Consider the following 15,092-nt stretch of genomic DNA (forward strand, 5'->3'; position numbering starts at 1 on the left):
CCTCGTTCCCAGGTATGTTCGCTGACATTTGCTCAGCAGAATCCTCTATAAATAGAGGCTGTGTTTTGGCACTTTATTAATAATCCCTGCACTTTGTGAGCCTGGCTGGAGTCAATTATAGGGCATACCTTCTAAAAACAAGTGTGAAGAAGAACACAGTGACCACGACCTGAAACCTTAGACTAGCTGTCAGCCAGAAAACAAACTTGTAAAGTTACTATTAATTAGTAGCAGAGGGTAGCGCGACCTCATTTGTCAAAGAGTCTGAAAGAAGAGCTGTCTGTGTTACCCCGAGCAACCACACTCTTTGTTCCATCCAATCTTGAATTGCAAAGTTACCAGGTTTATAAAATGCCAAACTCTTCCCATTAACCACAGAAATCTAGGAATTCTGCAAAAGCTTACAAAGACAGCATACGTTTATTTAGTGCTTTGCTCCTTGGAAAGAACACTGAACCATTCATATCAGATGCCAAACCCAAGGAGTCCTCAGTCTGATGTCCCTGACACAGCCATAGACACAGATTAAAAGCTATGCTGGTTAAAAATCATGTAAAGTATAACTCCAACCAAAACTTTTTTTTGTTTGTTTTAGATAAGGGGAGATAAGGGGAGCAAGGATTGGGCTTGATTTACATCTTTTGGAGCATACAAAAATGCATGTGTCATAAAAAGTCATTAAAGGATAACTCCAATTTCTTGGGGGGGGGGGAATCATATAGTGTATGCAATTGCATAAAATGCAATGCAATATGGTAACCTGGAGGCAGGTGTACAGATGGTGTACAGAATGCCTCCCAGGAATGTAATTTCCTACCTTTTGCTTACTGATTTTCCAAGAGGTCTACACTAAGGCCCTGTAGTGTTCACACCTGAGTGTTTTTTCAGCTCGTAAAAAAACGCTCATCTCTAAAGCCTCAAAATGCTCAACAAGCAAAATCCTATTAATGGCCTCTGGTCACATATGAGCATTTTGTCACCTGAAGCAAAACCCTTGAAGCCCAAAAAAGTACATGAGCTTCGTTTTTTGTCAGATTACAAGTGTTTTTGTTGAAGGTGCCAATGCCTGCCTAAAAACACCTGAAAAAAAAGGCCATAAAAACCCACCTGAAAAACACCTGAAAAAAGCCCAAAACATGCCTGAAAACAATACGCTCAGGTGTGAATGAAGCCTAAGAAACAAATCAGATTTTGGGTACCTCCTGCAATGCCATTTTTGGTGAGATACTCCCAAAAGGAAACCACATCCAAAGGGATGCAGACCCTGTCACTTTCCTCATTAGAGACCTGCAGGTGCAGCAGCTGATTGATAATTATAAAATCACTCTTATACAGACAAGCAACTATTTCTTCAGAATAACAAAAGGCAGTAATCTGCAACAAAGTTTGTTAGGTCCCTACAATGTACAAAGATCACCCAGAGGGGAATGTTTTTTTTTTCTCAACAAAAGGGGAGTTACTCTTTAGATCCAAATAGACCATTTGTTCTGTGTTGCAGTGCATCGGTAACCATGAGCCATGTCCATGTTCTGAAGCCGATAGAGTAATGAAAATGTGCGTAAATGCATTACAATGCACATTAAATAAAATGCATTAAAAGCAGACATGGCGGATGTGAATCCAGCCCCAGGGCATTTCTTAGGGCTGGTTCACACTATCTGCAGTGACTGCCATTTTTTCACACCTATCAACTCCAGTCATTGCAAGGGTACATATAAAACAGCCTTATGTGCTTCACAAAGGGACGTAGACAGCTCAGAAACGCGTAGCCCCTCCCACCCACATCTACACCCAGCAGCTGAGCCGAGCCCTTCTGGCGCATCTATCCCAGCTTGTGTTCCAGCGTGGCTCCATTCCTGCCAGCACATCCAGCAACTTCCCAGCACAGCTCTGCATACACTGGCCATCTCCCTGCCGAACTCTGCACAACCAGGATGCTTCCCATGCAAATTCTGCATGAATGATATAATTCATATTCCTTTCCCTGGATTTATGCAGTTAGTGCATACATATTTTAAGGTTTTATTTCCACCAATAAATGGCTACACTTAGGTGGTGGTGCCCTTTCTATTTCATGTATTTATTTTTGTCCTGGTGCGTTCTTCAATATATTAATGAAAATACATGAATACTCATGCTGACGTGACACAATGCACATTGTGTTGAATGTCAAGGTTTATCATTGCACACAGCAATGCACATTGATGAATATTGGGATGCATTGGTGTATATCAGGATACGTGTTAACGTGCATCCTAACACATATATTTTAATGTGTTTCCATTTATTTCACTGTAAAATGCATCAAGCAAAATTGCAAAGCTGTGATTCCAACCTAAAAAAACAAAAATGTCTGAGGGAGAGATACACTTAGACTAAGTTGAAAGCTGTGGTTAGGGGTAGAGATGGGAAGGCTTGGGAAAAAATGGAATAAAAAATTAAATTCAGTTTTTTTTCAAAGCAATTTTTTTTTTTCCTGAAAAACAAAAAACAAAAACAGATATGTGGGATATGTTCTTTTACAATCATAAAAATATATCTATGACATGGTTTTCTATATAACATGAAGTCTATAATGAAGATTTCTGAAACTTTATGTAAAGTCTTAAATTATTGCAAGTTCTCTCAGCTGAAAACAAGCAAATTCTGGAATACAATTCAAGTAACACTGTACTTCTTAATGCAGTTCTCAAACAAGAGAAATATGCATTTCTGCCACTAGGGGCACTGCAAATTTTTTCTCCTGGCTTAAAAATATCTGGAATCTTTACATCTCTTCTTAGGGGGCATTAAAAATGTGTGGTTGAGCCTAATTTTAAGTACCTCCCTCAACTACCCCCCCCCCCACCCCCCGCACACACACACACAAGCTGCAATGGCAGCGGACAGGGATGTTTACCTGCTGCTGTCACAATGCTTTGCACCCACGGCAAAAACTATGCAACATGTTGCAGTTGGCGTGCGGCAAGCCCCCCAAACAGGACCCATTCAAATAAATGGAAAAGCACTACAAATGTATTGCAATTTGCAGGGCGTTCGTTAGGCAAAAATTGGGTTAAAACCGGCAGTGAGGGGGCACATTGCCTCCTCACTGCCTGTAAATTACCTCTAAAAAGTGATTTAAGGTTAGATTGCTCTTCAGAGGAGCAGCAGATTTAGATGCATGTCTAAGTCTAGCCTTCAAGTAGAATGACCCCCCCCCCCCTTATCCTTTACAGCCAAGGGAGCTGGCATCTTGGCCTCTGTTTGATTTGCAGTTCCCATGGTGCTGCACATGTGATCTGTTTTGACACCGGTCATTTGAAGGCTTGACAGTTTGGTTGAGAATACAAGCAAATGTGACAGTTAGCAGTCCCAGCATGCCGAGGATGTAACAGTTTTTGAGACCGGTAAATCAATGGGTTTAATTCCACTTCCACAGCAAAGATCTAAGTGCTGTAACCCATAGCAACAAGTAGAACTGACTTCCCTGAAGTCAGATGAATACAAGACAGATTTTGATTGGTTGGTATATGTTCTGCACTGGTCACTCAGCCCTGTACTGGTTGCACTGGATCTGGTGAAGTAAATGTATTTGCTGACTGCTAAGTACCAGATAAATCTGTTGTTGGTCATGGTAAGGCTGGCTTTAAACCTGCCAGCTGCAATTGGTGTAAAAAGCGGGGACACCCACCAATGTGCGGTTTGCTATGAAGGTTTTAATGCTGTGCAATCCTTTTTCTTGCGTTCCGGTGTTAATCCCCAATTATGACACGTTCATAAAATTGGAATGCAAACATTTTCAAAGCGCTGCCCTCATATAAATGTTAACTGGAAACACACAACGTACATTACCAGATGAGAAGAGCTCAGTATAACATGCTTTACACCAACAGGGATTTGTGAGTACCAAGGACTGATTACATTTCCAGGGACCAGCATTTCCAGCTGACATCATCTCAAAACCTGGCACTGTACCAGAAACCGGGAACATCGGGCAAATACCAATAATATAGCTCAAGGAGCAAAGTGTAGCAACCTTAGCAACCAATCAGAATCCTGCTTCTTCTGATCTAGCTTGCGTAAAGTGAATTCTAATTGGTTGCTATGGGTTACTGCACTTTGTGAAGATGAACAGTGAAATGAGGATGGTCTAAGGCTAAGCAATAGGCTGCAGGGATCCTGAAACTGTGGCCCTCTAGCGGTTGCAGAACTACACATCCCACGAGGGATTGTAAAACTCTGACATTCACAGACATGAATGGGAATTGTAGTTCTTGAACAACTGGAGGGCCATAGTTTGAAGACCCCTGGCTTAAAGAGACAAGGGATGATGAAAACCGATGAAAACTGAAGACCCCTGGCTTAAAGAGACAAACCGATGAAAACTGAAACTGTCAATGGCAACTCCTTGGATTACGTTACAAAGGATCACCTTTGTAAGAGGAAATTTCATTGGTTGCTCTGAGCAACATCTCCACCATTTATTGCCTAATTTGACATAAATCATGACAAGTGAAAGCGTTCTACAGCCACCTTCCTCTCATTCTGACTGTGCAAAACAATGACCCCAGGAGAGGAAACCCATTGTTGATATAGCAATACAGTTCCTCCATCAGAGCCGCTCAGTTCCAAACAACATGTGAGGAGTAGATCAATTTTCAAAAGCAAAAATTTCCCTCCTACTATTGATTATTAGATTCTGCAGTCTGATCTCTACTAATAGTGGCCATACACACTGATAAATGATCGATAGAATAATTTCTTTACAGGTAAAAGTCCATTTGATCAATATGACCCTCACTGGGAATTCAATTGATAGTTGAATGATCATAAATTATCAATCACATCTCTGTTCCACTGTACGATTCTATAATCTGATCAATCGAAAAGTGATTGAATTCATGACCAAAGCATCTCAGAACGATCAAAAATTCTCCTGCCCTGACCACCTGACTCAGTTGGATTGAATCTGATCTGAGGTTAAGTTCACATCCATGCAGGTTGCGGTTGATGCGGTTGATGCGTTTTTCTGGCACGTTTTGCGGTGAATTTTGCATTTTTTGAACATGCATTTTTGACACGTTTCTGATGTGTTTTGAGAAATTTTATTTTTGGCTGATTGGAAACGATGACAATTCTCTTCATGGAGTGCAACTTTGATGCTAATTGAGTGCCAGAGAGTTAAAAGTTGTATCAATTTTCAAAAAAAGAAAAAAGAAATTGCATCAAAGTTGCATTCCATGAACAGAACTGTCAAACTTTTCTATTGGGCCCCGTTCACACTGGGGTGACGCTACTTGCCGGGGCGACCTCATAGGTCGCGGCGCGCTGCTCGCACCGCGACCTCGGAGCGGCCGGCACGGACTTCATAACATTGAAGTCTATGCAGGTCGCTCCGGGTCGCCCCAAAGAAGCTCCGGACCCTTTTTCTAAGTCGGAGCGACTTGTGTCGCTCCTATTAGAACGGGTCCGCAGCTTCTCTATGGCAGGCGACCTACGGTGACCTGTCAGGCGACCAGGTCGCCCCAGTGTGAACGGGGTCTTAGCCAAAAAAACCCGCAAAGCACATCAAAAACACACATTGAAGTCTGCCATTGAAGCTAGGTTCACATCTATGCAGGTTTTAGTTGATGTGTTTTATTGGTGCGTTTTGCGTTGAATTTAGCATTTTTGAACACACATTTTTGAAACGTTCTTTTGTGACTTTTTTGGGCTAATTGGCAACTATGACAGTTCTGTTCATGTAGGACAACTTTGATGCTACTTGAGTGCCAGAGAGTTAAAAGTTGTTTCAAAGTCACACTCCATGAACAGAAGTATCAATCTTACCTATTGGCCAAAAGAATCCTGCAAAGCACATCAAAAACACACATTGAAGTCTATTACATGCAAAACGCAATCTGCTGTGGGGAAAAAAAATGCACCGACTCAAAATGCACAGATGTGAACTAGATCCATAGGAAACCATGTTAAATGGACTGTAGTGCGTTTCTGCAAAACGCTCTAAAAAAAACGCATAGGTGTGAACCAAGAGTAAATCAGGTCTAAATGGTTTGGAAGGCTGTTCAATTGTTTCTGGATTCGATCATTTTGATTAAATTTCACATTGATCAGATAATACAAATGAAACATGCTTGGCCACCATTAAAGTGATAGCACGTTCCTGCAGCTGTGCACAATCGCAGACATACGCACAATGTGTTAAAATGACCCTCGATATTAGTGGACAGCCACACGTGTATGACTATCTGACCATCTCATGGTGTATTTTGTATCACCTTATGCCCTCAGCAGGAATTCTCTGTGTAGCTGATGGGGAACACGGCTTGTCACAGGAAAACAGTAAGGATCAGGAAAGATTTTCTATCCTGTCTGATCTCTGTCACCTCCCAAGAACAGTGGCTCCTGATCATCAGGGCTGTCACATAGACATTAGAAGGTAGTCTCCTCATCCAGCTTATGGATGGACACCCTTCAGTGTGTTCAAGGCTCCAATGGGTAGAAATGTTTCCAAACAATTGTTTGACCTAACAAATGAGGCAACTTAGGCTCTGTTCACACTAGTGCGACTTGTCATGCGACTTTGGACACAGAGATTTGATTTACTAAAACTGGAGAATGCAAAATCTTGTGCGGCTCTGTATGGTAGCCAATCAGCTTCTAACTTCATCTTGTTCAACTAGGCTTTGACATTAAGCCCCCGTTCACATCAGGCCCATTTGGCTTGCCAAATCAGAGCCTATTGCCGGTAACGGCACCGCCCAATTTGGTGCGATGCCGACTTTGCGGCGCCACATCGATTCCCAAAAGTATTTCCTGCACTACTTTTGCCAACTTCAGGGGCAATTTCAATAGACATCTGTGCATGAACCCACACAGATGTCTCTCAAATCGCCCCCAAAGTCGGACTGAAATGCCGGTTTGAAATCAATTTCAGACCTGCATTCATTGTGAACCTAGGTCTAAACCTAAAAGCTGATTGGTTTCTAAGCACAGCTGCACCAGATTTAGCACTCTCCAGTTTTAGTAAGTCAGCCCCATAAAGTCGCATGACAAATCACAAGCCATTAATCTTAATGGTATCAGTTCCAATTTATGTGACTTTTTGTCACGGCGACTTTGAAAATGTACCTGCACTGCTTTGATGCTACTTTCTTCCAACCTCAGTGCCAGAGAATGTAAAGTTGCATGAAAGATGCGTTCGGAAATTGCGTGACTTTGGAGTGTTCACTAGTGTGAATGGAGCCTTAAGCGTAGTGCCTGCTGGGTTGAACAAAAAAAAAACCTGACAGCTCCAGTTGGAGCCGCTTTACTAACAATCCGATGTTGGTACAGCGATCTCCTCCACTGACCTATTGTGTTCTGCCAGGGGGACGCCCCCCCCCCCCCCCCACCAGAACACTCTGCCATTGGCTGAGAGCGCTGATCAGGAACCAGCCAGCTGCTGGTTTTCCAGCATGCACGTCTGACAGAAGTTGGCCGAACGGCCGGCTTCTGCCATACCGGCTGCCATACACACGTGCACACCCGTGCAGCTTTGAAATTGTGCTACTTCAGCTGGATTTTAAAGCTGCAAGATCAGTGCGATTTGGACCTCCGATTTCATTGCGGCTTGCGACTTCATTTAAAAGAAGTCAATGCAAGTTGCAATGAAATCACAATAAAAAGCAGCGCAGAAACCTTTTTCAAAGTTGCTGCAACTTGAGTCGCAGTGATATAAACGGTTCCATTGCTAGGAATAGGGTGCGACCTGTACGATTTTGAACTGACAAATCGTGTGATAAATCGCACTCGTTTGAACCAGGGCTTAAGGTTATTCTGGGATTGATTTGTGTGAATTGAAAAAAAAAAAAAGGTTAAAACTGGATTAAATGTGGAACAATTTAAAATGAGAGATGAAAATTGGGCGCTATGGGCAAGAGGATCGCTTTTGGTCTGCAACCTTTGCTTGAGCCCCAGTGTATATTTTAAAGCAGGATGAGCACAGAATTAAATAGTCTAATTTCTAGTTGATAAGAAACTGAAAAATATAGGGGTGATATTTGATACTTATTTAACCTTTGACCCACATTTACAAAATGTTGTCAGAACATCTTGGCTGTGTTCTATGCTATCATACACTGTGGCTGAAAAGCTGATCCATACATTTGTGTATCCCCCGACTTGACTACTGTAATGCTCTACTCGCTGGTGTACCAAAATCACTATTAATCGACTACAATATACACAAAATTCTGCAGACAGAATCCTGACTTGGTCTGATACAAGTGACCATATTACCCCTATCCTGGAGTCCTTGCATTGGCTACCCATCAGGTTTCGCATAGACTTTAAGGTCCTCATGCTCACCTATAAGGCTCTTTATGGCTTGGCACCCCATTATCTGTCTGAGTTTTTATCAACTTACTCCCCCCTTTATAACCTCCACTCCTCAAATTCAAAGTCTTCTGTGTGTCCCCCTACTCACCCACATTCGATAGGAGACAGAGCCTTCTCCTGCTATGCTCCAAAACTCTGCAATTCACTTCCAAAGAACATCACAGAGTCATCTTCTCTAAACTCATTCAAATCAAATCTAAAAAATGTTTTCTTTAGACAAGCTTTTACTTAATTGTCCCTTTTTTTCCTTTATGTTATCTTGTGTATTCCCTGTGTTTTCCATGTAAAGCACTTTGAGAACGTACCTTTACACCCTCATTCACATCAACTGTGGCTTTGAAATCTCCCAATTTTAAAGCCGCATGTCAGTGTGACTTGGAAGAGATTTGTGCGGCTTCATGCACGGATGTATGTGCAAGTCGCACCCAAAACCGCCAAAAGTAGTGCAGAAACTACTTTTTTAAATCGATGCGGCACCACAACCTCGGCGCTGCACCGATTTGAACAGTGCGATTGCCAGCGATAGGATGCGACTTGTCATGTGATTTAGTATTGATATTCCCATCGCACACTTTCCTGGATTAGGCTTTAGGAGTAGCGAGTGCTGTATCAACACCCACCTGGAACTGGAAACGTCACAGATCAAATGTCCATTTATCCAGCATTCCACAGATCGTCAATGATGTCCAAATTTGTATTGAAGAATGATCATCACATGTCTGACGAAGGGGTCGTGCGTGGCTCCGAAACGTTGCACTATGTTTTCTAGGATGTGATCGTTCTTCAATAAAAATGAGGATGTAATTGACGAGCCGTGGTGTGCTGGTGAATATATACATTTGGGGCATGACAAGTTGCTCCAATATGAATAAAGGCTAAGAGTCGGTTCACACTAAGGCGACACGACTCCTTACTTACTTCGAGGGCGACTTGTGCATTACCATGCACCACGACTTCGGAGCGACTTGCAGGGACTTCACATAATGGAAGTCTACGCAAGTTGCTCCAAGGTTGCCCCCAAGTAGTACAGGACCCTTTTTCTAAGTCGGAGCGACTTGTGTCGCTCCTATTAGAACGGGTCCTGTAGCGGTCAATGGACCGCGAGGGAGCGCGACTTGTCAGGCTGACAAGTCGCACTAGTGTGGACCGGCTCTTAAGGCAAATAAAGTTTATTATTATTATTATAAAATGCTGAGATTGTGATTAATTCTACAACCTATGTGATCAACCAGCCTGGAGAACTGGTACCCCAAGGGGTACTTGTAATGGGTGCCTTCTTTGGGTGCCGGAAGTACTTCACTGTCAATTTACTATTTCGATTTTAGCAATTAAAATAGGAATTATACACATTAATTAAAAAAACAAAAAAAAAAAACAAACAAAAAAAAAAACCATAATGAAATGTTAGTAAAACATACTAATATTAAACTAATAATTATTCCCAATCAGGAGGAACCGGTAATAAAGTAAAGTCACATCAAGTAGTATCTGAAATAAAGTGACCCTCTCCAGGAGTACTCTATAAACTCCAACTTTTATAAAAGGGTTGAGAATCCCTGCCTTGGAGAAGAGAAGGATGCAGATAACACTTACTTTCTGCAGCCACTGCGTGTAGTTTTCCATGACATGCTCCAGATGTTGAATTTTCTGGGAGGAAAAATCCTGATCCATTTGCGGAGCATCCCTCTGCAGCGCGTTGTTGTACTGCTGCTCCGTAGCCCCTTCACGACAATTGCCATCCAGTTCAGGCAGAATAAAAGTGTAAGTGCACTGGCCATGCTGGATCCGGTTATATCTTCTCCCTGCGCTGTCTGTGCCTTTCCTCTGCCCGCTGCCCTCTATGCTCACCATCACAGTTGCCCACAGGGCATACAACATCACCAATGCCATCTTGTCCTCAACTTGTTAAAAGAAAAATAGAAGTCTGCAGGTTTCCTTTCAAGGGCTTCCTAATTTCTCCCTGGGAAAATTGGGATACAAAGTTTCAGCACTGTAAAAAAAATAAAAAAGTAGAAAAGGAAAGGATTTGCTCCAGCTGCACTATTTAGGTGTCACCCCAGTGATAATGTCTTTTCAGCTCCAATAGATATATTTAGAGCATTGGCAGCTAGCATCTATTGTCTCCACTCATTTGCAGTCCAAAGATTAGCCACTCGGCTGCACATGCAAAGCCTGGTCCCCTTAGCCTGTGCTGTGGCTGCAGCAGGACTGCTATTTGCACTCAGAGCCTTGTGCGTTTTATTAAGGCTGCACATTCAAGCTGGAGAGAGAGAGAGAGGGAGAGAGAGGAGAGAGAGAGAGTTGGCTTGACAGGAATGTTGTGTATGTATGAGTGCGCCCCTATGCAAAGCATGCTTGGTGGCTCAGTAGAGAAGGAGAGATCAGTTTACAAAGTGGCTGCATGCATGACCTCAATCAAGCTTATTCTACATAACAACTAACAGCTTGAGACAAGCTCGAGAAAAGGCAGTTTGTCCTTGTCAATGTATTAAAAGTTAAGAGCTCATTAAATGACTGTCATTCTACAAGTCGGGTGCTGGCCAGATCCATGCAGGTGCCGGGACGACTCGAAAAAGGGTACAGAGAACAATGGAAGGTGACCTGTTCAACCCTAAGCTGGCTATACACTAGTACACTAGATTTTCAAACGAACGTTCCTACAACTATTACTGTGAAAATTCTCGGTATATTTGATGACTTGACCAATGTCGTTGAAAGCACTTCAAAATTTAATTTGCCGCAACCATTTAATTTTAGAGCGAGTGGACTTTCCCGAACAAAAACCACATTGGCTGGCAGAAATTTGTTCGAGAAACATTTTCCATTCTGCTCCTTCCAGTTTTCTCGTTACTGCAGGCATAAACAATCGTAAATTTGATCCCACAGATATGTAGAAAATGAAACAAACATTCTTCAAACAAAATCCTACTAGTGTATGGCTAGCTTTAAAAGAGAAGTATGGGAATTAAAATAAATAAACATTTAGTCCCAGTTCACACTGATGCTGTGGAGGAAACCGCTTGTGATTCGGATAAGAATTGCACCACATTTCTGTTCAAAATCACATGCAATTCTTTGCAGTGTGATTTGAGCCCATCATTTTGTATGGCTTAAATCACACCGCACCCAAACCCACACGAAAAAGGTAATTGGACCCATGCAATCCGATTAAGTGAATTGCACTGTGTTTTGCGACTGTTTTTGCAACCAGGCGGTTGCAGCATTGGTCACCCGCTGCCTCTAAGACCGAGAACCAAGCAATCAAAGACTGTTCTCAGTCTTTAGGGAGCAGAGAGCAGTGACTGTCAGTCCCCGGCTCTCTGCTCTGCCCCTCCAGTGCTCCAGTGCTGGAGCACCGAGCTGTGGAGGGGGCGGGAGTGGCTGGTTGAGGTTTTTAGCAGCATTCCCAAAGGCTGAGCTAGGTGCAGGTCAGGGATCTGGGTGGAGTTTGGACTGGCTGAGCGACATCAGCAAATAGCATACTTTAGCCTGCTGTCAGTTGAATACAGGCCAGCTAAGTGCACTCCGATGACCCACAGAAGAAGTATGGCCATGAGAGCTTTGGCCATTCTTCTTTAAGCTGGCCAAGCGATTTGGCAATTTTGAAGCGTTTCATCTGCTTTCTGTGATCCACCATTTAATGTCTGAATCTGCAGAGTAAACCGACCAAGACCACTAATGTGATGGGCAAAGTGTCCCTCGAGAAGGAGCCCTCAAACCCCCCCCCCCCCCCCCCCCGTCCCTAGATCTCTACCTTTTTTTACTTTTTATTTTTATTTGAATTCTTGAATTTCTGTCTATGATAGTAAACTGTACATAGTTTAAGCAGGGGGTTGCATAAAGCACCCACACATGCACGGACGTATGCTCTGAACCAGAGATGTATAGTAACTAAGTAGAACTACTTCACTACTGTACTTAAGTACCGAAAGGCGGTATCTGTACTTTCCTAGAGTAGAATTTTTTTCTCCTACTTCCACTTTTACTTCACTACATTTTTTCTATGATTTCAATACTTCTACTTCAATAATTTTTTTTTGTGCTGCATAGTTACTCGTTACTATTATAAAAATTACCACTGCCAGAACAGTAGATGGCAGATTTCATGAAGGTCAAAACATGTGTATTATCAGCGCATACGAAAATAAATGCTACTGTATGTATAAATAAAAGCTGCATTTGAAATAATAAAAAACAATATGATGTTCAAACTTTTGACTTCTTTCTTTAATAACTACATAACACAGTACTTGTACTTTTACTTTCAGTACTTGAGTAGCAAAATTAAAAAAAAAACTACTTGCAATACTTAAGTACAAAAACTGTTAAATACTTTAGAACTTCTACTCAAGTCACACTTTGATCGATCACTTGCACTTTTACTCAAGTATGGGTTTCGAGTACTTTATACAACTCTGCTCTGAACACAGATAGTGTGCATCCAGAGCATACACCTGTGTGTGACAGGGTGCTTTACACAACCCCTTGCACTCAATCACATACAACAACTTCTTCTAATGCATTCCAATGGAAGGCTGTATGCAGCGGGGGTCCTGGAAGAGTAAATACACAGGCTCTGCATGCCGTACAACCCCTAAAATCAGTTTCCAAATTCCCATTTGACCCTTTGGGTGGCCACATTTGTTGGAGCTATACTGAAAATGTTATCTTCATTTCAGATTTTACCCTCTTCATTGCTATTCCGCACTGCACTATTTTAACTGGCAATTGCGCAGTCATGCAATGCTGTACGCAAACAAAATTTATATAATTTTTTTTCCCACAAATAGAGCTTTTTTGGTGGAATTTGATCATCACTTCTTTTTTTTTTTTTTTTTTTTTTTGCGCTGTTAAAAAAAAAGCATACGTTTTCAAAAAAAAAAAAAACAATATTCTTTATTTTTTTGTTATAAAACATATCCAATAGAAAATTTTAAAATCAAATTTCTTCATACACTTAGGCCAAAATTTATTCTGCTACATGTCTTTGGTAAACAAAATCCCAATAAGGGTATATTACATGGTTTGCGTGAAAGTTATAGCGTCTACAAACTGTGAGATATATATACTGGAATTTTTATTTATTTACTTTTTAATACTAGTAATGGCGGTGATCAACGACTTGTAGTGAAACAGGGGGCAATCTGACACTAACTGACACTTTGTGGGAACTGGCTAATTGCCACTGACATCTCCAGTGACACTAATACAGTGATCAGTGCTAATAATATACACTGACACTGTACTAATGACACTGGCTGGGGCAATTAAAGGGATAAATGTGTGCCTAACTATGTTTACTGTACGTACTGTGTGGTGCTTTTACTAAGGGATGTGTAGCTGCTCTCAGAAGAGAGCTTTGTTATTGTTTAAATACACAAGGCTCTCTCCTTTTACTCGCTCCATCGATTGGCAAATACCGTCCATAAATCATTGGCCAGGAATCAGTGATCGGCATGTGCTGGATCCGGTAACAGCACAGCTGGGTGGGTTTGCGCGCTCCTACCTGGAAATACAGAGTCAGATATACTGTATATGTGATTCTGCGCAGCCAGCTCGCACTATAGCAGTAAAACGACAGTGTGCGGTTGGAAAATGGATGAAAGACAACACTGAAGCATGAATGGATTGTCCCCTATACCTGTTCATGGCTGTGAACTGAGCTGTGCGCGGATGGGTCAGCTCCCAGATGCTGTGTAGAGAGCTGATCTGTGTGGCTCTGTACCTTGGGATCTCTGTGTAGAGAGACCAATCACAGTAATCACAGATGTAAACAGCATATGGGAAAGACTTGTGTCCTTATATGAGGTTCAGGGATCAGCAAGGTGTCCGCACACGGACATTGGTGTTCCTGAGCGGTCCTTGCAGGGTCTGCTGCGGCCGCCGCTGACATTTTCCTGAGTCTGCTGCTCACTCTGACAGCTCACTGAGACTAGACTGTCCCTCCTTCAATTACTCACTTACCCCGCCCCGATGGCCACTGGCTCGGACGCTCGGCTCTAGACTGAGATGTAGTTTTGGCCGCCGCCGCCCACTCAAATGAAGTGGTGGTGGAGACTGCTGCCTGCATGCGGAGTGATTTGTGGGAGTGGAACTGTCTGGGGAGGGACTGTGCAGCAGCCGCCCAGCGGGGGAGAGAGAACTGAACAGGCAGGCAGCCTGAGTCGAGGATGAGGGGGAGGAACTGAAGCAAGGAGGACTCAGGACTTTCCACTCAGGCCATCCCTGGCCTGCTCTAAAGGGGGATCTATGGGGGACCTGCCCTGGCCTGCTCTAAAGTGGGATCGATGGGAGAGCTACCCTGGCCTGCTCTAAAGGCAGATCTATATGGGGGATCCTGGCCTGGCCTGCTCTAAAGGGATCACAGTCAAAATCTGAGTCTTTCCTGTGCGTAACTTGGTGCAATGTTCTTGGGGTATTTATGAATCTGTCACAACATTTGTCTGGGAGATAAATAGCGCTAATTGCATCCCAAAGCCTGCAGTGTGTACAGTCAATGTGGAAAGGTAAATAAAGGGTACACATTACTGCAGATAGTAAAAAAACTACGAACAGTTTAGTAAACCATGGGTAGAGCAGAGGGACCAGGCAGCCCAGTTGGCTATCAGGACCTCAGGTCCTGAGGCGGCTTTGGGCTTAATTTACTAAAGGCAAATAGGCTGTGCACTTTGCAAAGTGCTGTTGCAGTCTGCAAGTGCAATTGCTCCAGAGCTTAGTAAATGAGGTAAAGC

At 42.7% G+C, this 15,092-nt stretch overlaps 1 protein-coding gene across 1 annotated transcript in view; it reads right to left on the reverse strand.

The window, feature by feature from the left end:
- ANGPT1 (angiopoietin 1) overlaps nucleotides 1–10,587 on the reverse strand; it is a 460,247-nt gene extending 449,660 nt beyond the window's left edge. The window contains exon 1 of the mRNA XM_082257926.1: nucleotides 9,955–10,587. Within this exon, the coding sequence (XP_082114052.1) occupies nucleotides 9,955–10,251 (297 nt within the window). The 5' untranslated portion in view covers nucleotides 10,252–10,587. The remainder of the gene's footprint in view (nucleotides 1–9,954) is intronic.
- Between the last annotated feature and the right edge of the window lie 4,505 nt (nucleotides 10,588–15,092).

The sequence above is a fragment of the Pelophylax lessonae genome, assembly GCF_965119305.1.
Source record: "Pelophylax lessonae genome assembly, chromosome: 5".
NCBI lineage: Eukaryota > Metazoa > Chordata > Amphibia > Anura > Ranidae > Pelophylax > Pelophylax lessonae.